The sequence below is a fragment of the Leuciscus leuciscus genome, assembly GCF_965113295.1.
Source record: "Leuciscus leuciscus genome assembly, chromosome: 11".
Lineage (NCBI taxonomy): Eukaryota > Metazoa > Chordata > Actinopteri > Cypriniformes > Leuciscidae > Leuciscus > Leuciscus leuciscus.
This window is the reverse complement of record NC_138735.1, coordinates 10,552,227-10,575,274: the sequence shown is the minus strand read 5'-3', so window position 1 is coordinate 10,575,274 and position 23,048 is coordinate 10,552,227. Positions and strand designations below refer to the sequence as shown.

At 39.1% G+C, this 23,048-nt stretch overlaps 1 protein-coding gene and 1 long non-coding RNA gene across 5 annotated transcripts in view; one reads left to right on the top strand and one right to left on the bottom strand.

The window, feature by feature from the left end:
• The window catches only part of kmt2ca (lysine (K)-specific methyltransferase 2Ca), a 150,455-nt gene that overhangs the window by 13,013 nt on the left and 114,394 nt on the right, over positions 1–23,048 (bottom strand). For 2 of the 4 annotated variants that reach the window (XM_082184953.1, XM_082184954.1), the window contains exons 27-45: positions 22,500–22,689; positions 20,232–20,330; positions 19,903–19,950; positions 17,342–17,479; positions 16,875–16,907; positions 16,180–16,314; positions 15,893–16,043; positions 15,550–15,776; positions 15,387–15,460; positions 15,091–15,288; positions 11,188–13,047; positions 10,747–11,078; positions 8,941–10,661; positions 8,511–8,622; positions 8,250–8,316; positions 8,102–8,165; positions 7,725–7,957; positions 860–2,482; positions 329–529 (exon numbers count right to left, since the gene is read on the bottom strand). In XM_082184953.1, coding sequence (XP_082041079.1) covers positions 329–529; positions 860–2,482; positions 7,725–7,957; positions 8,102–8,165; positions 8,250–8,316; positions 8,511–8,622; positions 8,941–10,661; positions 10,747–11,078; positions 11,188–13,047; positions 15,091–15,288; positions 15,387–15,460; positions 15,550–15,776; positions 15,893–16,043; positions 16,180–16,314; positions 16,875–16,907; positions 17,342–17,479; positions 19,903–19,950; positions 20,232–20,330; positions 22,500–22,689 — 7,506 coding nt within the window. The remainder of the gene's footprint in view (positions 1–328; positions 530–859; positions 2,483–7,724; positions 7,958–8,101; positions 8,166–8,249; positions 8,317–8,510; positions 8,623–8,940; positions 10,662–10,746; positions 11,079–11,187; positions 13,048–15,090; positions 15,289–15,386; positions 15,461–15,549; positions 15,777–15,892; positions 16,044–16,179; positions 16,315–16,874; positions 16,908–17,341; positions 17,480–19,902; positions 19,951–20,231; positions 20,331–22,499; positions 22,690–23,048) is intronic. The other 2 variants (XM_082184955.1, XM_082184956.1) reach the window with 2 other exon arrangements.
• On the top strand, positions 2,495–4,682 carry LOC309509981. The gene is made up of 2 exons (XR_014210138.1): positions 2,495–2,721; positions 3,746–4,682. It is a non-coding gene; the product is annotated as an uncharacterized lncRNA (long non-coding RNA).

The following is a 23,048-nucleotide window of genomic DNA, read 5'->3' as shown; positions in this document are numbered from 1 at the left end:
GATGAGAGTGAAAGAAACATGAGTTGAGTGAAACAGTACAATACATGCACATGATGTCCACAACATAAGCCTCACTAAAGTTTTAAATGGGTTCTACAGCAAATACCACAAGTGATGTCAGCACTGTAGGTAAGCTACAATTAAATCACTTCTAGAGATGACTATAATAATAGGTAAAGTCTACACATCAGGTGTATACATCAATTATAATTGTACACGGTACCCTTCACTATAGATTATAGGTCAACAAAAGTGCAGTACATAACGATTATTATCATAATGATGTACTGTATATTTTAGGGTATATACTGTAGTAGTGGGTGTTTACCTGCTTGAGCTGAGTCATCAGCGTGTCTGTGTTGGTGTACACTGCTTGTCTCTCTTCGTCGTCCTTCTTCCTCTTTTTCCAGCGTGATGGCGGTTTCTCAGCCCCATTCTTTGGTGTCCGCTTGTTGCGTTGTTTTCTCTTGCTTTGCTCTGGCACTGAAGGCTCTAGATCTGGATTCCCTGTCTGGCTGTTCATGCCACTCTATAGACAATAAACAACTCTTTCAGCTCCAAATATAAAAAAAAAACAGGACTAGCTAATAAACAAACATCTACCTTCAACAATTTGATAATTCTGTATTTTGCAAATGCTACTTTTTTTACATCTGACATATAAAAAAAAATGCATTCTTAAAAATTAAGAGCTGAATGTTAAATTCAAAGCTGGACAGATTATTCTTTAGATCTTTAACATATTTAAACATCCCATCATTTCATGCCATTTCATCTATCTACACTCACAATTTTTCACATGTTCAAAATTATGATTCTTCACTCTGGTTGTTTAGGGAGGTAGCCATAGAGCTCTTACCAAATAATCTGTGCTGTCCAGTCTTAAAGAGCCTTTGCTGTCATTCAGGCCCTCTTCCTCTGATTGAATACTGTCATTGGACATCTGATGTATGAGAGGAGCTGAGGAAGGGGGAGGGGTGCTCTTGTTCTTCAGAAGGTGTTTGAGCAACTCATTCCCAGTGTCCCCTTTAGTGCTCTGAACTGGACTCTTGGATGCTGGGCTGGGGGAGATGATCTCATTGCCCTCTTCTGTCTTTACTATACCAGTTCCTCCTGCACTATGGCCAATCATTGCTTCTCCTTCAGCCTTCTGGCACACACTGGCTTCTAACTTTTCCAGCTTGATATCACAGAGAAGGCCTCGCTCTGCCTCCGAGCCCACGCTGGACTGTCGCCCTAGTGGAGTACCTCCAGAAAGTGGGTCTTGGTCTAAAGCGTCTTGGTCTCCCATGATGGCAACACTGCGTGTTGGTGTGGATGAGGTGTCTGATACACATGGTGTAAGTGGGGCAGTGATATCAGAGTGAGGTGTGGAAGGAGTTTTGACCGAATCTGCATCATCATCCCGTTTCTTCTTTCGACTCCTTTTCTTTTTGCCCTTCTCCTCAGGGATAATGTTGGAGTAGAGCTGAATAAGCGACTGTCCTGCCCCAGGGAAATTAGGAGGTAAAGGAGTTGTGGAATCCATACCAAATGAGGAAGTTTCACCTCCACCATGGGGTGGCATTCCAAGCCCTCCAAACCCAGGTGGACGTGGCTGACCTGGGGTGAAACCATGCATCATGGGGTTCTTAGGCTGAAAATTAGAACTTATATCTGGGCCAAAGGAACCATTACCGGGCATAGGCCTGCGCTCGCCACCTTGCAAAAAGGCTGGACCTGGACTCACAAAATCTAATGCCATATTTCCTTGCTGAGGGAACATTGTGCCAATTTGCTGTGGTTGTTGTTGAGTCCTGGGTGTCTGCATGAATTCCTGTGACAGGTCAGAATTATAGAAGGGCATCTGGGTAAGACCATCCCCGCTGTTGTTGGGGCCAAGCCCCAAGCCCTGCTGCTCCAGCTCTAGCCTCTGCAATGCCCTTTGTCTCTCCACTTCCTGCATGAGCTGCACCCGCTGTTTCTCCTGCTGCTCTCGAAGGCGCTCTCGACGCTCCCGCTCCTGGAAGCCTTCGCTAAATGGATTATTATCATCAAACTTCACGTGAGGGGCACTACTACTGGCTCCTCCACCTTTACCTCCAGCTACAGTGCCAGGCTGCCCAGGTTTACCTCCTGGAACCATAGGGGAAGGTGGCTGTGCCTGGAGAGGCTGGGCAGGGTTAGGTAGTGGCATCTGAGGGGGCAGGTGAGGTGGCATCCTGGGTCCAGTCATTGGTCCAGTAGCACCGGGATGCCAACTTGGCACGTTGGGCATGCGAGTAGGCTTACCAAAGTGGGGTTGTTGCATGGGCAGCATAGGACCCATCATAGGCTGGCCCATAGGGGGTCCACCAGGCATCACTGGAGGGGGCTGTCCTTGCATTCCTGGCATGGCCTTTATTGGACCCATCACAGCAGGTTGGAGGCGCTGTTGCTGTTGTTGCTGCTTAACACGGTATTCCTCGATGAGCTCACCATGTTCTTTCTGTTGCTTCCGTATCTAAAGAAATAATAGAGGGACGGATATGTGAGAACACAAGATATAATCCTGTTTATATAAATAAAATAAAATAAAAAGTTTACTGTATAACAGTAGGTTAGTGATAATATCAGAGAATAAATCAGGAACTGAGCTCCACTGAGGCCCTAGATGCACTGACGTGCGTAAAGGTTACAACAGTTAAAAAATAATTAGAGGGCAAACCATCTAAGACACAGGTCTCATAGGTCTAGAACGAGGTTCTTTAACCCCCTGAGGTCGACGGTATCGCCGGCGATACCAGCTCGCTTTTTTTTTATCAGTGTAAAAGAAACTCATAAATACTCTGTTGACTTTGATTTTTCATAGGAGTTTCGTACATCAATCGATTCTGTTAAATGTGTATTATTTGTGTGTATACTCATAATAAAAACAAAGTGTTGAGCTTTTCGCCAAATAAAGAAAAATAAATACGAAGCGAGTTCTGCCTTCTCTCTGTCAGTGTAGTCCATTCTGAAACGCGTCCGAAAATGAACTGTAACTCACCGAATACTTCTCACACAGACACGTGAGATATGTCTTTATGAAGCTTGAAATCTCTTCTTTTAAATGAAGTAATTTATATAAAAAACAAATGTTTTCAACTCATGTAATCCGTTTGAAAGCAAGGAGAGGTACCGTTTTTCCTTCTGCCTCATTATCTCTATAATGAGTTGAGGCCGCCCCGCCCCCGGCGCTATTCAAATGGTAAATAGTTTAGGTGATCTAGTATGCATCGCATCAATGCCATAAAAACACAGTTTCTTCATCAGACTTACTGATAGTTCATCGCGTTTTGAGTATGGCACGCTTCTCCAGTAAAGACGCCAATCAGATGATTCTGGACAGCGAGGAAGAATGCATGATACCGGGTTGTTTCCTCAGAGGAAGATTGTAACTCAGACTACGAACGGCAGCATTTTGAAGAGCGAATTCCGCCGAGGACACAATTTCGGAGTAAGTTTTACTTAAAAGTCTTTTGTCTTTTATTTTTCGTGTTCGCATTTATGAGGAAAAAACAATATTACGTGACAGTTCTCCATTATGGACGCGAGCGCTCTGAAAGCGCACTAAAAGACTTTCAAACTTTCACAGAGACCTCAAAACAGAAACTACAAATCCTTTAAAACGAATTTCGTTTTGTATCAATTGTATCTTAATTTTAATAATTTTTTCATTAAAAAATTTCCTGGATTTAAAGTAAATATAGGCTAGCAATCACAACATAAGGTGCTTGAACTGGAGATCATCATTAACATGGGGTTCATGACGTCTAGGGGATTGAATCTGAGATTGTTTTCAGAATATTGATGTTATTTACACAGACTTTAAAAAAAATTCTAATTCTCATTTTTTATAACTGCTTTAGTTCAACTGTTTATCCTTTGTTTTATGTTTTAGAGATTAATTAGGTAATTTTTTTCCAATAATTGCTCCCTATTACAGACAAACATTTGACCAAAAGTTGTTCGCCTATTCGGCACCTCACAGTCCTCTTTACTGATAGACCTAGTACAAAGCCACAAACAAAAAATTATATTAAAATTAGAAGCTATAGTAAAGGAATCCTTTACTTTAAAAGTTCAAAACTTTTATCCATGTTCTTTTGTTTTCAAACTAATTTATTAATAGATTGCCAATCCGTAACCGTGTAAGCGGGATAATGTACATCCAGCCGGTTGTTCTCTCGGGGGTTATTCTGAGAGAACAACCGGCTAGATGTACATTATCCCTTACATAATCTATTTATTAAGAATTAGTCTATAGTTAATTTATAGAATGAAAACCTTTTTCTTTTTTCAGCTACAGTAGGTCTATTTAACAGTAGCATTCAAAAAATAAATGAAACACTGTTTATTTTATTTGTCTATTATGGTATTTGTCATTGTTTGTAATTAGCTTTTTTGCTTATTTAAAAAATAAAATAAAATAAAATATCGATATTGTAATTATAAAATTGCAGTTAAAAAAAAAAATTAAATGACTATATCAGGTCATCCCAACCTGTTCAGAATTGCAAAAGGTTAGCGAAAGTTAACATGATTGATACTAATAGTGTCAATGTCGCAAACATCTCTGTAAGGACATCCACACTGGCATGCAATTATTATTATTTTATTTAATAAAGGGGAGGGAATGGTCAAAAAGCAGGGCAGGAACATACTGGTCAAGTGAGTTTTAAGTTTTTTATTCATTTATAAAACAATGAATTGTAAGTGTTCTGTCATATTTATAAATTACATTTACTGTTTTAGTTTATTTTTTTTCCTGTGGTATCAATTCAGAATTGGTATTGAGGTATTTTAGTCTGGTATCGTATTGAAGTCATAATTTTGGTATTGTGCCAACACTAGTATAGGCTTATGTTGAACTTTATTCTTGTTCAAACAGATGCTGTATTAAGAAGTAAATAAAGTGTTAAATGAAAATGTCTCTGAAACATCTGTGTATTTGGCAAATATTGCATTTATTTCACTTCAGCTGTGGTAAAGTATGCAAACACAGCGTGAGCGTCACTACGGGAACCAGAAAGTGTGTGACTTCACATCTCTGTTTTCAGCTCCTCCCCGCCTGCACGAGGCAACTCTCGCCGATCGGTTACATCCAGCCGCAGCCGATGTCGAACACACCTATTGACTGAGTCATTAAATCATTCATTCAACTTATTCATACGAAAGGACCAATTCATTCAGCAACAAAACAGCTGTGTTACTCAGAGATGCAAAACAGTTCTGTGACTTTACAGTGTCTAAAATAGAAGTCCCTTAATATTGAATTCTTTATTGAACTGTTGTTTAAAATCAATATCACATTTGTAACTGTGCTGATATTCGGGGGAACAAACAGCACTCTTCATGTGATATTGCTTAACTATATCATATGATATAAACATAAAAGACAAAAACTCATACAGGGGCATCTTTTGCCCAAATATCTTAAATTTGGAGGCATTCTAACTGCATATTTATAGACTATATCAGACAGTGAAAGCATGCACCCTGAATGTGCACACGCAGTAGTCTAACCTACTAGGCTCTCTCGTAGTGTATGCATGGACTCTCTAGGTGTGTTTTTGTTTGGTTTTTGCAGAGAGGGACATAATATTTTAATGTCATCTTGAAACTAATTCCTAAGGTTTAGGCCGGACTGCCATAATTCCTTTTGTATGCAGCAGTGGTGGCTGAAACATTCCACAAGAATCCATCCAAATCCATTCATGACTATGTTTGGAAACCATAAACTGACGTAAACTACAACAAATCCATTTCATAATTATTCTGAGAAATAGGATTTCAGTGACGACTATTTGTAGTGCAGCATCTTACACAAATTCGTCTGTTAACGTACAAATGAATGCATGAATGACATTTCAAACTTGTTTCCTGAACATTGCCAAAGGTATTCTGGTGGTGGTCTGGAAAGTGAGTAATGCACTGGTAAAACTTTAAAGATACTGTTTTACTATGTGCTTTAGATTAGGCAAATGAGTTCCACAAGGGGAACGAAGGGTGGGCCACATTGTGTGTGCCATCTCTGATGCAGCACCCAATCATAGGACTGGAACGGAGAAGGGCCAAATTGCAATCTCCTCGTCATCAGAATAGGATAAATGTACCTTTTAAACAGACACTCCTTGTTCTGATTCTCAGGCCATCAAGTGAGACATTGACAGATACAAAGTTCTGAATCTCCTGCCTGAGTGGTGGGAGGCAATAGCAGATACAATGTTCTGAGTCTCCAGTCTGTCAAGAGAGACCTTAACAGATACAAACAAGTTCTGTGTCTCTGGCCTGTGAAGGAAGAGACAGCAACAGATTTCATGCTATAATTGTACAGCTTGTGAGACAGCAAGAGACACAACCATATTCTGAGGCTGTGGGGAAAGAGACACACAACATCCAGAATCTTCATCCAGCGAGACAATAACAAATACAGCAGCATGTCTCGAGTCTCCATGCCAGAGAAACAAAAGCGGATTGACAAACCTTCGCTGCAAGGTACTTTTGTTCCAGACGGTTAGGGAACTTCTGAACAATACTTCAAGGCCACATCTGTGTGTTCCAGATTTTAGAACCTTTTTACTGTTCCAGGAGATCCACATACCATTATTCAAGGTTGTTAAAATGGATTCCCGCTTCTTTCCCCACAACATTGTTACCCAGCACAACCGGTGGAAGAAGTCACCCCCACCGGACTGCATGGAATGTAAATATCACTTAACCAAATCTCTTTCCAGAGACCCTGAAACTGTTGTATATTATCAGTATATGGTTTTCTAAATTACATTACATGTTATATAGCTGATGCCAGTTCATAGCAAATAATGTTTCATTTATTTGTTTGATGCATAATAAGGTTATTAACCTTCAGAGAAACAACAGTTTATATTTACATAAGATAATGCAACTCTGCGGCAGTAACATTCAATGTAATCACTTACATTTTATGCATCTTATGCACTATTTTATTGTTCATGGTATTAATTTAGTAGTTGTGTTAGTTATTTATCTTTTTGTTGTTAAAATCTGTTTTACTAGACTTTTGCATTCCTTGTGAAAATAATACAGTAAAATGCTCTACAAGTTATCCAATATCTCACAAATCCAGATTGATTAGCTGACAAACTCCCTCTAATTTACATAATTGTTATTTGTTCAACAATATTTGATTGTTCTTTAATGTCAAGGTGAGACTCATTAGCAGATGCCCCACATTTAAAGGAGGAAAGAGTCATAGGACACTTTTTCACTCACCTTAGGTGACGTGTGGCTAAAACGTAAAACATATTTTGGAATCTCTACGACTGAGAACCTCTACAACACTGTCTCATCTTTTCTGCTTAAATGTGTAATGAAAATCTACAATAAGGAAACTTCCTGATTTAATATAGGCTTGGTCTGTACAATAACAGTTTGTCTTGCATCCACTTTGAGTGGTATGTGGGTGAGGGGGAGGGGGAGGGGGAGGGGGTGGCTCTTAAATTGAGTCGAAAGTTGATTGGTAGGCCCAATGTGTGAACTGCCCAATGTTATTTTTTAACTCAATTGACAAATGGAGAAAGAGTAGCATTTGGCAAAATGACAAAGTAAGCAATTGGCAAAAGGACAACAAAAAAACAAAAAAAACAATTAAGATTTACCACATATTAAAACATGACTTAAGATGGCTTAAACTATTTGGGTGGATGATTTTATAGTTATCCTCCTTTAAATAACTATATTACCTGTTCTAGTTGCTTTTGAACCACACTTTGCTGTTCAGTCACATGTTTCAGCTGTTCTGCATCCTCCTCTGGGAACTCCCGTCCAGCTTTTTTTGCAGTGCGCTGTTTTGCAGAGAGAGCCTTTTTAGATTTCCTATGGGCCCCAATCTGGTCCTCTAAAAACTTCTGCTGCATTTGAAGAAGCTGTTGAGTTTCCTGAAGCCACTCCTCATATTGTTTTCTCTGAGAATCATCTGAAAAATAAAAATACATGTAAGATTTATGGGATGTCCAGCCTCAATTGATTTACTTTTACAGTGATTACAATGATAAAATAACACTTACTAGTCAACTCATTGGTAACTACTGACAAGAGAGAGTGAGAGAAAACAACTTACTGACAAAACCTGGTCCAAAGTTAGGGGGATTGGGTCTCGCAATCTGTGGTGGTAACTTTCCATCCTAAAAGGAAATCATTGTATATGCCATTAGAACAGGTTTAATGCTGGTAAGAAGAGGAAATAAGACTAAAACCTTTGGACATACCAAAAAATGTTGTGAAAAACTGGCTGTATCTGGGGCATGTGATCCTGGAATCTGTTGCACTCTGCCACTAAGGAAATTCAAGTAGTATTCAACACAAGGAAATGCATCACTGACCATTACAAATAAACCACTGAAAACTGAAAAATGTGGTCAATTTTTAGTTCAAAGTAAATAATTAGTTCAATCAAGTTAATAAGCTTTTTGTAATAGTGCAGTAATTGTTTAGAGGAGGCAATTTACATAGTAAAGTCAAGTGTTTACCTGTTCATAACTATGGGTGTCATACCCATACTGTTCTGTACCATCACTTTGTTGATCCCTTTTAGAGCTACCATCTTTGCCTTCATGATTGGATCAGTAATTGCATCAAAGTCTACAAAGTAATGTAAATCACCACATAAATTACAGGATCTTGATTTGTATATCACAATTATATTCACATTTCAAGTATTCAAGTTACAAAAAAAAAAAAAAAAGAAGTATAATATACATATAGGCCTACATTCTAAATATTTAACATTCAAGATAAGCTTATATTCAACAACTGTACAATAACTACACATATAGGACTGCAAGATAAGAGCTGCTGACAGTATAGAATCAAATCAAGATTAAACCACATTATTAACAATGTACAGGTACAACAGCCTCAATTAGACTATCAATTAGTCTAAGTGGAGCATAGGCTTACCGATGTTAGGGAAAAAAGGGTCATTTGACCGTTGCCGAATCATGGCCTGCATCTGCCTTTGTTGTTGTTGCTCCTGCCTCTCTTGATCCAGCAGATCTTGAAGAAGAAGGGGCTGCTCATCTAACAGAAGAGGTCTGTTCTGTTGACTTTGTTGAGACCCCTGTTGTCCTGTGGCCCCTGGATTGAACATGCCCTGTTGAGTTTGTAGGTTTAGGGAATGGGGAACAGGCTGCTGACCACTAACTATAGGCAGGTTCATATCCACTTGCTGTCCTTGTGAAGCTCCAAACCCTTGAATTGGTACCTGCGGGTTCCCAGACTGCATCAAATTTGGGTTACCTAATATTGGCCCTTGGGTTAGAGGTGGATCTACTCTGTGCCCCATTGTTACTCCAGGGTTTATCCCGTGATCTTCAGGTTGTCCTCGCAGCATCACCATACTCATGTTTGAGTCAAGATTTGTCTGGGCATCAGGGTCACCAGAGATGGGAGAAATGATGGATTCACTCCTAGTTTCACCTAGCTTTTCCTTGATCAACAGGCCTGACAACACTGGAGCAGATCCAGGATGTACATCTGCACAAGACTCCTCAAAAAGAACAGAGACATCATCTTGACCACTTTTACTACTCATGGGCTGATGGTCATCCACTGAGGTTCCAAAACCTTGGCTCTCAGTTTTGATAGTTCTTTCAGACTGAGAATCCAGAAACTCTTTTGACAGACTTTTTTCTAGTTTGACATTACTAGGACCTTGTATGGCCTCTGATTTAGGTTGAGCTGAGGAAATACCTTCACATCTGGAATTTCTTTTTTCAGACAAGGCCTTCTGAAGATCAGAGGTATCCCCATGGTCATCTTCTATGTGATCACTCAGATCAAGTTCTTCATTAAACATGTCTTTTTTGTCCCCAAGGTTCTCAGGATCTGCATAAGCAATAAGATCAAACTTTCCAGATTCCAGAAGATCATCAAGATGAAGGTCATTTGTTTCCAGGTCTAAATCTTTGCCATCATCTGCATCAAGGTTCAGGTTGTCCAGGTCCTCATCAACCAAGTCTTTGACTTCCACATCATCAAGGTCCTTCACAGCAGAGTCATCCGTTTCTAGCTTCTCAACACCATCACTACATGGCAATGGGATTTCCTCTGTTGGTACAGATGTTGTGACAGGGAGTAGTGCAGATTCGCTGGGAGTAACTGAATCCCTACTGACCAAATGGCGAAGTGGTACTGCCAGTGTATTCTGTTGTGTATTTGTATGGTGATGCAGATTATCCATATTAGCTGAAGTCTGCATGTGACTGACTGATCCTTGACGTGAAAGGCCCAACATCGGATCCATTATTCTGGGACCTTGATTTCCTGTAAAGGCCATATTTTGGCCTCCCATGAAGCCATGAGGGGGTCTCTGGGGATGATTAGGATGATCCAAAGCATTAGGTGGCCCAAATGGTAGTCTGACTCTGTTCTCTGGAGCCCTGTGACAAAGTTCAATAAATGGTTGACCCATTATATTATGTTGTTGCATTGAGAGGCCACGTGGTGGAAAATGCTGGGGAAGGCCCATCTGATGATTACTGCCTATTTGCCTAGCAATGTCAACAGAAAGAGGTCGTTTCATATGTGGTGGGATATTGTCAACCATTGGTCCACCTTGTATCTGGTGAGGGGGCCTGATGAACTGTTCTTGGTTTGGAGCTCCAGGAGGAAATCCAAATCTGGAAGGAATTAGGTTTCAAGATAACTTGAACATTAAATGAATTACTCGTTTGACAGCACAATTGATAGAGGAAAAGCACTTACCTTTGTCCTTGCAGTCTCATGCCCATGTTGTTCAGGTCTCTGGGTAATGGCGGCCGGGAGCACTGGGGTTCATCAGACATGGACCCATGTTGATCGGCAAGGAAAGTTCCAGGAAATCTTTGTCCTGCATTAATTGCTGATGATCTCATAGTACCTGGATATGGAGGTGGGGGTCTACCAAAAATATCCTTCTGAGGTCCAGAATCGCCCTGTGACCAATGCCTTGGAGTCCCAGGTGCAGCAGTAGCAGTTACCTCCAGGAGTCCTTTTTCTAGTCTGATTGCACTTTTCTGCTGCTGCTGTTTGAGAATTAACTGCCGTAGTCTTTGGCGCTAAAAAAAGAGCAATAAGAGTAAACAATCAATATTACATCATTAAAAAAAACAGAAAAAGGGATAAGGAAATATTATCTAATGGAAACCATACTTAATGTTTTCAGACCTGTTTAATTTTCTCTTCAGTCTCTCCAAGTGGTGGTTGCATTGTGTTCTGTGAATCCGATGGGTTGCCTTTGTTTACTGAAACATCATGTGACAATCTTTCCCCAGTTTGTGAACATGGGGTTAGTGAAGCTTGTTCAAAAGGATCATGAATAGGTGTCTGGTTAGGATTTGTCTGTTGTAGGGAGAGACTTTCATCTGAAATCACAGGATGTTTGGGGGTTTGAGAATCAAGGGCACAGGGACGAGCAAATGGGTCCTGCATCCTACTTTGTGCTTGATGGCCAAGTGGATCTGTTTGATGGGCCACAAAGTTTAATCTAGGATTTGATCTGGAGAAGGCTTCTGGGCCAGCTCCTGGATGTGGGGTACCAGGGGGTTGAGAATATGGGTCAGGAAGAACTGGCCTTGGTGTTCCTGGTGATTGATCATAAGTTTCATTTTTGACTGGCCTAGGAGTTCCAGGAGGCTGTAAGAAGGGATCTGAGGATCTCTGACTAACTGGTGATTTAGGGTATCTCTCTCCCGGAAAAGGCCTTGGAGTACCTGGCATCTGAGCATATGGATCAATAGCATGAGACGGAGATTGTCTGCGACTATTAGGTTGTGACTGAGAAAACGGATCAATTGTTACAGTTCTAGTTGTGGATGGATATGGATCAGAGTGTGGTCTTGGGGTACCAGGCATCTGGGCATATGGATCATGAGGTCTTGGAGTACCAGGAGGCTGAGAATATGGATCAGGCATTTGCTGAGGGTAGTCTGGTCTAGGTGTAGATGGTGCCTGTGAATATGGATCTCGTTGAGGGTGTCTGCTCATGGGCAATGGTTGGGCAAAAGGACCTCCTTGTCCTGGATGCATCATTCTGCCCTCATTACTGAAACCATCTCCCATTGATGGATGGGGTGTTAGAGGCTGATGTGAATAAGGGTCAGAGTGTTGAATTTGAGAGAAAGCGTCAGACGAGCCCCTTCTCATGCCTTGCTGCCCTGCGCTGAATGTGTCTTGCTGAAACTGGGAAGGAGGCATGGGTGTTTTGAACACTGGCACAGATCCAGACTCATTACTCCCTGGAATAGGTGTTAACAGCGGCCTAGAGTAGGGGTCAGAGAGAACCATGCGGCTATGGGCCATGCGCTGGTACACTTCCGATCTTTGCCCTGGCCTAGAAAAATTGTCTCCAGGTATGACACTACTAATGAAGTTTCGTCCTTGCTGCTCAGATAATGGTCCTGGTCTGGGTGGACACATAGGTTTCACAAACGGGTCTGATGGTCGAGGTGTGTCTGGAGGCTTTGCATAAGGGTCTGTGCTGGTGGATGTTGGAGACCCAAAGGATTCATGAGCTGGTGAGGGCCTATTCCTTTCTTGAACGTCAGACAAAGAACCTCTTCGAGGCGTGCTTGACCCAGATGGTGGTGGCCTGGGGGTTCCCACCATTTTACCATATGGATCCCATGGAGAAGAAGGACGGGATCCAGATGGTTCTGGTGAAAACATTTGAGGAGACTGAGGCTGAGATGAGGGTCCCTGCATGTACTGAGTGTCCTGGGTAGGGGTCTTTGCTGTGGTTGAAGGGGGTGGAGGTTGGGGACGCAGAAATACATCATCTGTTGATGTACCCGATGTTACAGTTTCAAGCATCTGGAAGCTATCTTTGGAGGCCAATTCTTGAAAAGGAGAAGTGTTACCACTGCTGCTTTGAGTTGTCACTGGACTCTGACTACCAGATTCTGAGGTGTCTCCACTGAATTGCTGTTGTTGCTGCTGTTTCTGAAGTTGCTGCTGCTCATTTTTAACCTGTTCTAACTTTTGTGTGGCTTCAATTTTTGCCTGTTGTTTGCTCTTTTGTCTCATTTGCTGTCATGAAAAAAAGAAAAAAAAAAGGTACCAGTTAGTTAAGTCAATGCACTTAAAAGACTGCATTATTGATTTTATATATTTTTTGCCAAAATGTATACATACACACACACACACACATATACATATATATATATATATATATATATATATATATATATATATATATATATATATATATACATATATACACACACATACATACATACATACATACATACATACATATATATATATATATATATATATATATACACACACACACATATGTGTGTAGGTATGTATGTATATATGTGTGTGTTTGTGTATGTATGTATGTATGTGTGTGTGTGTGTGTGTGCGTGTGTGTATGTATGTATGTATGTATGTATGTATGTATATATATATATAGTGCTGCCAACGTTAACGCGTTAATGCATGTAATTATACGAGTTTAACGAGTTAAACTTATTTAACGCAATTAACGCAGCATCTGTTTTTTCTGCCATCATTTGGCTAGCGTTACATTATATGATCACACTTTTATCCATGCAAATGCTTTTAAATCATTCAAGTGCGACAAGACAAAAAAGATAAACACGCTGTCTGTGAATGTCCTGACACGCACAACGCACAGAAAGACGTGTGCCAGTATTGAGTTCTCCTTCGTATTTGAACGAACAATAACACACATAATTATGCCAAAATGTCTGTTTTATCGAGTATTCTCATAAGAGCAGTCTTAAATGAGTTAAATAACGTCTTAAATTAATGTAAAGAGTGTGAGGCATGTGATATCCATGTCATGTGCAGCAAGTCTTAAAGTGACAGCTTTAATAAAGATTCATCTATATTTAATTTATAATTTATGCAGTGCAGACTCTTTGATAACTTTATTCCATTTCTGTAGGCTATATATCCTACCTGTTAGATAGGAAGGGCACAGGTAAATATGACATTTATGTGAGGATTTTTTGAAGACTAATAAAATGTAAAACAATTATAGCTTTCAATTACACTGTAATGTTGAATGGCTATAATGTTTAAAATGGGGGAAAACATTTTCATCGAGACATCAGTAGCAGTATTAGTAATAGTGATACTGGCCTTCATTCATAAAAAATAGGCCATTAAACGATTAAAGTATTTAAAACATACTGTCTTTATGTTGTTTCTACATTAATTTGGAGTTTAACTGTGAAATGATTACATTATAAAATACAGTAGTCAACATTTGAAGTGGATCAAAAAAGTTAATCAAAATTGCCCTAAGACAAGAACGGGTATTGTTCAAAATTGACTACTGTATATTAAAGGCACACTATGCAGTTTCCGCTTTTCTCAAACAGCGACCCCTAGAGGCGCTGTGGAGTACTTGTATTTAACGTTACTGTTGTAAATACCGCTCACGCAGAGCCGTCTCTGCACTAGTCCGACCTGGTGTACATTTTTTTTAATCGACTGACAGCACTGATATATTTTTGTCTTCCTTTTTTTCTTCTTCTAGTAAACACTTTATCAGACCATATTTGTTACTGAGTGTTGGCAGATGTATGCCAGAACTGTACCTCAACCTGGGATCCTAACAATGTTGAATGTAAAGTCTAAAAAGTATTAACTTATATGAAGACTTAAGATAACGGGAAATAATGCTACAATGACCACTGACATGCACACGCATAATAAAATATTAACATTATACTTATTTACATTTTACTTTTAAAACAGCACTGACTAACACTGTTATTTCCACTTATAATGTCTCAAAGACTAAGATGCAAAGCTTTGTCATATGTCCAGACATACTGCGTTTCATTCTGAGAAATGAGCAAAACTATAGCATTTGCTGATCACATCAAGTTGATTTCACATCCTATAAAATAGGCCTAGACTCAACTTAATTCAAAATGGCTATAAAACAACATTCTGATTAAAGATTATATTGTACTGATCAGCCCAAGGTGAAAGCATTTATCAGAGGTTGAGACACCCTGTTTTACATCAAATGCAGATTTTGCATCAATCTAGCATTTACAATGAAACATCCGTTGAGATGTCAATCACCTGTCTGAACTTCCACTCTTGTTCATGCTCAGATTCTTTGTGCTTGAGCGGATCCTTGAAGAGCAGCTCTGTGTCCATGGGAATGCTGGGATCAAAGGGATCAACTGGCTGCTGCTGCTGTTGCTGTCTTTTCATTGTGTCATTAGACATCTGAACTTTGTTTATACGAAGGGCTGCTCGGTTGTCTCTTGCCTTTTGCTAGTGGGGTAGAGCCAAGTGAAAAAGTCAAAACTTTTGATGTACATACAAAACTATATATATTAGGATTTATGATGCCTAATAAAAGAGCATCTTACCACATAAGGTGCCCTTTCCTGAGAACTAGCTTTCCTCCATAACTTTGCAATTTGCTTCACTCTAGTCGCCCAATCTGTGAAAAAAATCAGATGGTTGGTCTCTAATTTGACTCCATTTCAAGTTTGCAGTTCTACTTGAGGTGTATTAGGAAAATCCATTCACCTGGAAATTCATCTTGAAGGTTAGGGAAGTTCATATTGGTGTATAGAACTGGAGCCACAGTGGCCATTTCACCAAGCGTTTCCTCTTTCTCCCACTTTAACGTGCTCCTCTGAGCATTGGACATGGTGTCAGTCTCCACCTCTGGTGGAGGGACAGATCCAGGCACGGGGCCAGGAGAAGCCCAGGGACCAATCACATCACCCCCAATCTGGCTGAATTTCTTCTCCCTGTAGTGACATATCAAGCAATTAAGTGTCTTTTTCATAAGCCACTGAAACTATACAGATTTTTAAACGGAAATGCCAGTACCAATCTGTGTTACTCAAAATCAGAATTCACTCACGTCACATTTTCTGGAAAAGGCATGCGGTGGATGGAAGAGAATGTGCCAGACACTCCAGCTTCAGCAATCATGGGGTTCGGAATAATGTGTGTGTTTGGCCCCATCATGCCATTCATCATGGGCATGCGTGGGAACATTCCACCAGCATCTCCTGAAAATGAGACCATGGAGAAACATGCACTCACATAATGAGCTGTGTAGTTTACATGTGATACTCAAAAACAGTACAACATTACATCTGTGTGGTTTACTTGACTGTTCATATGAGGAGATGGACAACTTGATACCTGGGTTCTGGAGAGACATTGATGTGGCTGAGGCATTGGGGGCAGTGTTGGGTGGATGAGTAAGTTGAGGTGGCTGGTTGGCGCTTGGACTGAGCACTGCTGTGAATAAGTCTTCCACGTCCTTACCCTCCAGTTCTAAACAGAATGAATAGAATGTAGAACATACATATTCATAACCAAAATACTTTTTGGTTACACTTTATTTTAAGGTGTCATTGTTACAGTGTAAATATATATTTAAGTACTGAGTAATAATAATTAACCACATGTACTTACTATTGTGTTAGGGTAGGATTAGGGTTTGGTTTAGGGTCAATTGCATGTAATTATGCATAATTTACTGTTATTACTATGGTAAGTACATGTAACATATGTAACAAGGACACTGTAAAATAAAGTGTTTAACGACTTTTTATTTGGTTGATTTTACCAACCTGAAAATAAGAGATTTGGCAAATAATACATTGAATACTGTTAAAAGTTTAAATTGATGAATTTTTGTTGTTAGAGCATGACGCATCATGAATCATCAATGCATTTTTACATCTCTAGTTAACACTGCATGAATACAAACTGGTGCAAGACATTTTACACACCTTTCTAAACAGGAGAAATTTTCAGAAAATGAGTAAATAACATTTAAAACACCTGCTCTTTTGCAGAATGTTGTGAAAATATTTCAGGAAGCAACAAACCTGGAATTTTGTAGAACTTGCTCAGAATGGCCCCTGTAAACAAGGAAATATATTTATAAGTAGGCCAATAATACAAAACCCAACCTCTAGTGAAATATAAAGATGACTCAATAAATCACAGCATAAACAGAGTTAAAGCCATAAAGATGTAATCAAATACCATTTTTCATTTGCCAAAATCCCCTTTTCAGTTATTACATATCAGTTTGCAAACAATAATCACAATTGACAAGGGAGAAAAGCTGCTAGGAAAAACACTTGCTGGCTAAGGAAGGAACAATTGGAGGAAGGAATTGCCAGATACCAATATCAATTTTATGGGAAAATCAATCTGTGATAAAAAAAAAAAAGTTATGTAAATGTAACATGCTATAAAAGCAAGGATAACATGTAATTCATCTCTGGTGTATTGAAAAGCAGCACAAAAAAGAGAATAACTGTTTTAAGAAAAAATGCATGACTCTTACCATCAGAAACCATCTTGTCCAGCTCAGGACTTAGGATTACATCCAGAGGTTCCTCCTGTAGTGTCCTAGACCCTCGAGAAGAGCCAGGATGAGGGGAAGTTGACTGATCATTCGGTAGGGTGCCAATGTCCAAACCAGCTGGGAAGAAAGTTAAACAGCTATTCTCAAACTTAGTTTCTTAGCACTACAACTTATCACAACAATAACTCAATATCTGCCAAAAAACAGAGCTGTCATTCTGTAAGCGCCTAAATCAGAGTTGATACGCAACCTATTTTCTATTTTCTTAGAGTCTTTGCTAAGATAAGAAAGTAAAAAAAACAAAAAGAAGAGACTGAGGACTGACATTTCATGTCATGATAAAATGAGGAAAAGCTTTTCTCTCTCTCTTTCATCCTCTCAACTAACTCAGTTTTCCAAGAAACAGTAACCTAATTAGTGTTGCCAGCCCAACTGTGTGAAAGTGTCCCTTAAAAATTGACATTTTCATCGTTGCATATTTCCCATTCGAATAGAGCTTACTCAAAAGCAAGCAATTGCAATTATTAATCATAATAAATGTTGTCATCAACATCAAAGAGTCAGCCGTTGTGCTTTGGAAAGCTTGGCAGTGTCGCTGTATTTAGACCAATGACAATTAAGTAGGTTTCACTTAAAGTTCTTGTTCCTGGTTCAAAACAATTTAGGCTCTATCAACAGAATATGTGGCATCAGTTATGTTTACACTACATTAATGCACTTACAATTTAAGTCTATAGGGGCAACGTTACAGGGTTTAAAGGCTGAGATGTACAGCTTGTATTTTTGTTTAATCACTTATCTGAATTCTTTCTTGCTGTTAGCAATGGGACAACTGTGCTCGGCAAATGAACTTGGTTATTAGGTACCATACAATATGTGGATTTTGCTCAATGTAAACAGTAGTTTGAAGATAGTTGCGTCACATCACCTACTGGAATTATTATAAAGCTACTGCATTTATAGGGGTTGCATTAGGGCCGTAACCACCATAGACATTGAGGGGGACAAGTCACTCCCCCCAATATTTGATATTATGAATGCTGTTCTGCTTTACTCCATTACACACTGCTCTGTTTGTTGTTAGGATGACAAAAAGTTTTAAATATTACATGTTTAGGTTGGTCTGCCTCAGCGGTCTAAGAGTGTTCTTATTTATTTTTCTTTATTCCATTAAATCTCTTTTAATCATTTAATTCCTTTAAATAGACCAATCTTTAATCACACTAAATAATAATAAAAAAAGGGGAAACAAAGAGAAAGATTTCACAGATTTGAATATATTGGAATCTGCTTAACATATTTGAAATGAAATAACTAAAATACATTGAGTAAGTTCAACTAAAAATGTATAAAATGAAGATAAACACATTTTGTGTAACCACTTGCCTCAGAAAAATGTTTTCAGTGTATAATGTTTAAGTCTCACAAATATAATTATGAAATAGTCCAGGTTTTAACGTTTATTCTGATGCAATGTCTGATTGCCAGTATTGCCATATAAAATTAATTTTTGAAGTTGAAGGATAAGTTGAAATTCAGCATGGAGTTTATATAGCTTAAGTTGTGTTGCACACGCAAACATTCCTCTAAACAAAGCACCTTGGTATTTATTACCAAGCAGGTAAGCAAAGCCTTATATATTTACATATATATTGCACACAGAGGTTACGCTACGAATAATAATTGTGTGTCACTTTGACAAATTGGGTTGTAAATTTTCTGTCATGTTCTGTTTATCCATCTGTAAAATATTGTAACATTTTGTATTTTAAACAAGAGACCACAAAACCTTCAGTGTTAAGGGTAGTCCTATCAAGCGCTGTGTTCAGTTTCTTTTTATTCTACTCTCAATTTCTTTGCTCAACACAAACAATTAGCTGTCAATGTTAACATTTTGTAAATTAATTAGTTTTTTCTTTAGTTAATACAACCTCTAATTATAGGTTTATACATTATATGTTAAGGAAAACTAGAAGCAGCGAAAACTCTCAAACCCTTTAGAGCTGGCTTTCACACTGAAGAAGTTACATCACTCGCAAACCACTAATTTCACCACAGCAAGGCCATTCCACAGAGAGAAGGGAATGTGTCCTTGCCAACTAAAAAGCTGGCAATTGTGAAGAAATAAAATGATCAACTAAATTAGACCCCGGAGAAAAGAAATAGGACTAAACACAGCATTTTTTTTAGCACATTTCAGTAAAATGTCACAGATTGCAAACAATCACAGTTGCCAACTAAGGTACAGTAGCAGCCAAACCCAACGTCCATCTAAGGACAGTTTAGTTCTCACCTCAGTGTCACAACAGGGTCATGTGCAAGAAAACATGTGGTTTGTTTGTTTGTGGTTAGTAAAAACATAGAAGCAGAAAGCTCAAATAAAATGCATGTGTGTGTGTGTGTGTGTGTTTGTCAGGAAAGGGATCATGCAGAAACTGGCACAACAAATAATCTGAGGGCCAGTTTAGGGGCTGAGAGGCCAGGAGAGGAGGGCTGCTCTACTTCTACAGCCAGAAAGGCTGTGCCAACAGGGCTCTTACCGAATGGAGAGGGGGAACGGTCCACCTGGAAAGGGCATAAATCAAGACCTACAAGAACCCAAACCAGATAAAACCAAATAATTATAAAACAGAAATGCAGAGAAAAAAAAAAGTAAAATAAAAAAGGAGTATGCTTAGACGACAACAAATAAAGACAAACAGAGCAAACCAGGTAAAATGTGAAATGCAAGTGTGAAAATGTGAAAGAAAAGAGGAGATGCAATTGTGAAGGCACACGATTACAGGTGATTTCTGGGATTGTTAGAGCATCTGCAGAGTGAAGAGAGAAGAGAGACTATTCATCGGCCAGATCTCAGGACTCAGTCTACCTGATTCAGGGCCTGGCTTGACCAGGTCATCGGACAGCATTCCCAGGAGATCATCATCTGAATGTAGAACCAGCTCAGCTAAGGGATCCTCCACATTGGCTAGAGATCAAGAAGACAAGTGTTTCTGAGCACGAGTATCCATACTAATCACCAAGTGTTCCTTGATTAAATGTTACCAAAGGCTGGGCGGTAAGACCTATATACTGTGGCGGATGGACGACTTTATAATAGGGGTGTGACTTCTGTCAGTTGGACATGGTTTGGATTATAAAAACACAATGAACAAAACTATAAACCATGTCATGAGAAGCTCTGATCCAAAACCTAATAAGCTGCCTACGAAATGTTTTAAAGTCACCATAAAATCGGATTTTTTTTCCTTTTCTTTTTTCGGAATACTTCAGTTTATTATAAATGAATTTTCTGTGCACATAATAATAATAAAAACTTGTGCCCTCATTATCTATAATTAAAAACATTAACTTTTCCTCGCAACATCTGCACACTTCGGTGCGCACTTCTCGGATGAAGTGTGCACCGACGCGAGAACAGGACAACAACCTCTCCATTCCAGCAACCTGCCTCTCACATGAGATCGCAGTTATTAGCAAATAACAACGATTCAATCAATTCCCCATGGACAAAATCAGGTTCTGCCCTAAAAAAAAATGTCTCATTCGAGAATCCATTTCATTCAGATCTACATCACAATATGCAAGACAAGCAAACTCCGTTTAATGCCAAATTTTAAATGCAAAAGGACAACTAATTTCGTCAACTTTTAAGGCAGAATTGCATTTGCGGTAAGGACAAAGCGGCTCAGTAAAAAAAAAAAAAAAAAATCAATCCAAGATGGCAAATGATGTGGAAGAAATAATGGCTATAAATATAATTATTTCCATTTAATATAAAATATTATAAATATAAAACAGTTTACCCAGTATTTGTGTGCGCTGTGCAATTTATAACTTATCAGACAAATGCGTTGATAGCTTAGCAACATGCCAAGTAAAAACTCTATTGAAATCAATTTTGAGTTGATTGCCTCCTCAAAGCCTCCTTTATGTGTTCCAGTGCTATTTGTGTAGTAGAGCATTCAACCATATGAGGTTGCATTTCAGAAAAGAAGCTGACTTAGAGGTAGCTGTAAAACACGAGGCAGCTCACTAAATTTTGGAACCGGGCCACACTATTACATCTAAACAAAATTGCTCATGTTTCTGTATCGACCTTAAACATTGAGGGTGACATGTCCAACAAAATAAAAAGGGTTTTTCAATGACATTCGCATCCGCCTGTTCCTCATCTTTAATATTTTTGTTATATCCTTGCAGTGGTACAATATTTTGGTCATACCGCCCACCCCTAATGTTAACTGAAATATTCTTTATAATTTTGCTACAATCAAGATTTCAGTAGCATTAAATGTATAATTAAAACATTAACTTAACATAAACATGCATAATAAGATTCCAAAATCAAACACTTGCTTCAAGATTAAAACTCCATGAAAGGGTTAAATACGAGAATCTGCAGAGCAGAGAAAGGGGCTTTGCTCTATGGGAGATGAAAATCTCTAAGGACAAGCAAGCGGCCCTGAAAGCCTTCAAATAGCTTTGCGATTGCTCTCCAAACGAATACGCACAAGCCTTCTAAACACTGAACTGTTACTGCCAGCTTTCTATCCTCCCAGAGAGCTACGACGGGGAATTCAGAAAAGTGCTGGCAAATTGGGTTTTAAAAACATTTTAGTTTGGCTGTGAGCAGAGGTCTGCTGACTTGGGTGTAAATGAGGGTTGACAGAACTGAGGATAAGGAGAAATGGTGAAGAATGAGGCATTTGAACAAGCTCTTCAGCCTATAAGAGTATGCAAATAAGGGCTGAAGAGGACACAAAATGAGCACAAGGGGGTTAAAAAAAGTTCATTTGTACAGTGCATCTTCTGTAGGCCCTGTGGCAAAAATATGAACCCAGACTGTAATGCAATCCACTGTAGGATTCTGCAGTGCTGCTGGGTTGAGTGATGCATTCAGTGTGTGTAGAGGAGAAAGCGGGAGGTACGGTGCTAATGTGCATTACTTCCCTACAGAATTCACTGCAGTCTAGAGCAGTAAAATGTGTCAAAGCAACAAAAAAACTCAAAAAAACTCAACACAAAGGCAATTCACAGTAGATATAAGAACTTCTAAGGTGTTTGGGAAGCACTCTGTTTAGCTCTACTTCAGCTCTATTGGTATTTTTAAATATGAAGACAGAGCTGAACATACGCAGTTGCCCCGCTTTAGACGAGACTGGAGTGGAAGTGGTACTGAGAAGTGGGTCAGATAATGGGTCCAGGAAGCTTCTGCTTTGTGATTTGCTGTCTGCATGATTGGCTTCTTCCTCCACAAGCCCTGTTTCGAGAGTCGACTTGGTCTTCTTGCTTTTAACCAGAAGTTCTTTCCCAAAAAATGCCTCCTGTAACATACATGTTCACAAGTTAATAAAGCAGCCTCTGGTAATACACCATGCACAAGTACACTAAATAATAACTAGATTTCCACATTCTGTGCAACAAAAAAACTACTTTAAAAACAATAATAATCTAATTTGTAAATAAAACAGATTATTGGATTAGGTTTACAATTTTTGTTTTTCTTCTTCAAAATGTCATGTTTAATTCAATGTTTTACTTGCCATTTCTTTGTAATTATCTGTGAATTTTACAAGCAATTTCTGAGTGAAAATTGTTTCAATTTCTTTCAGTATGGGTGTCTTCTAGTTTTCTAGGGTTTTCTGGGTAATTACTAGTTGATTTCTAGGGTGATCTGAGTGGT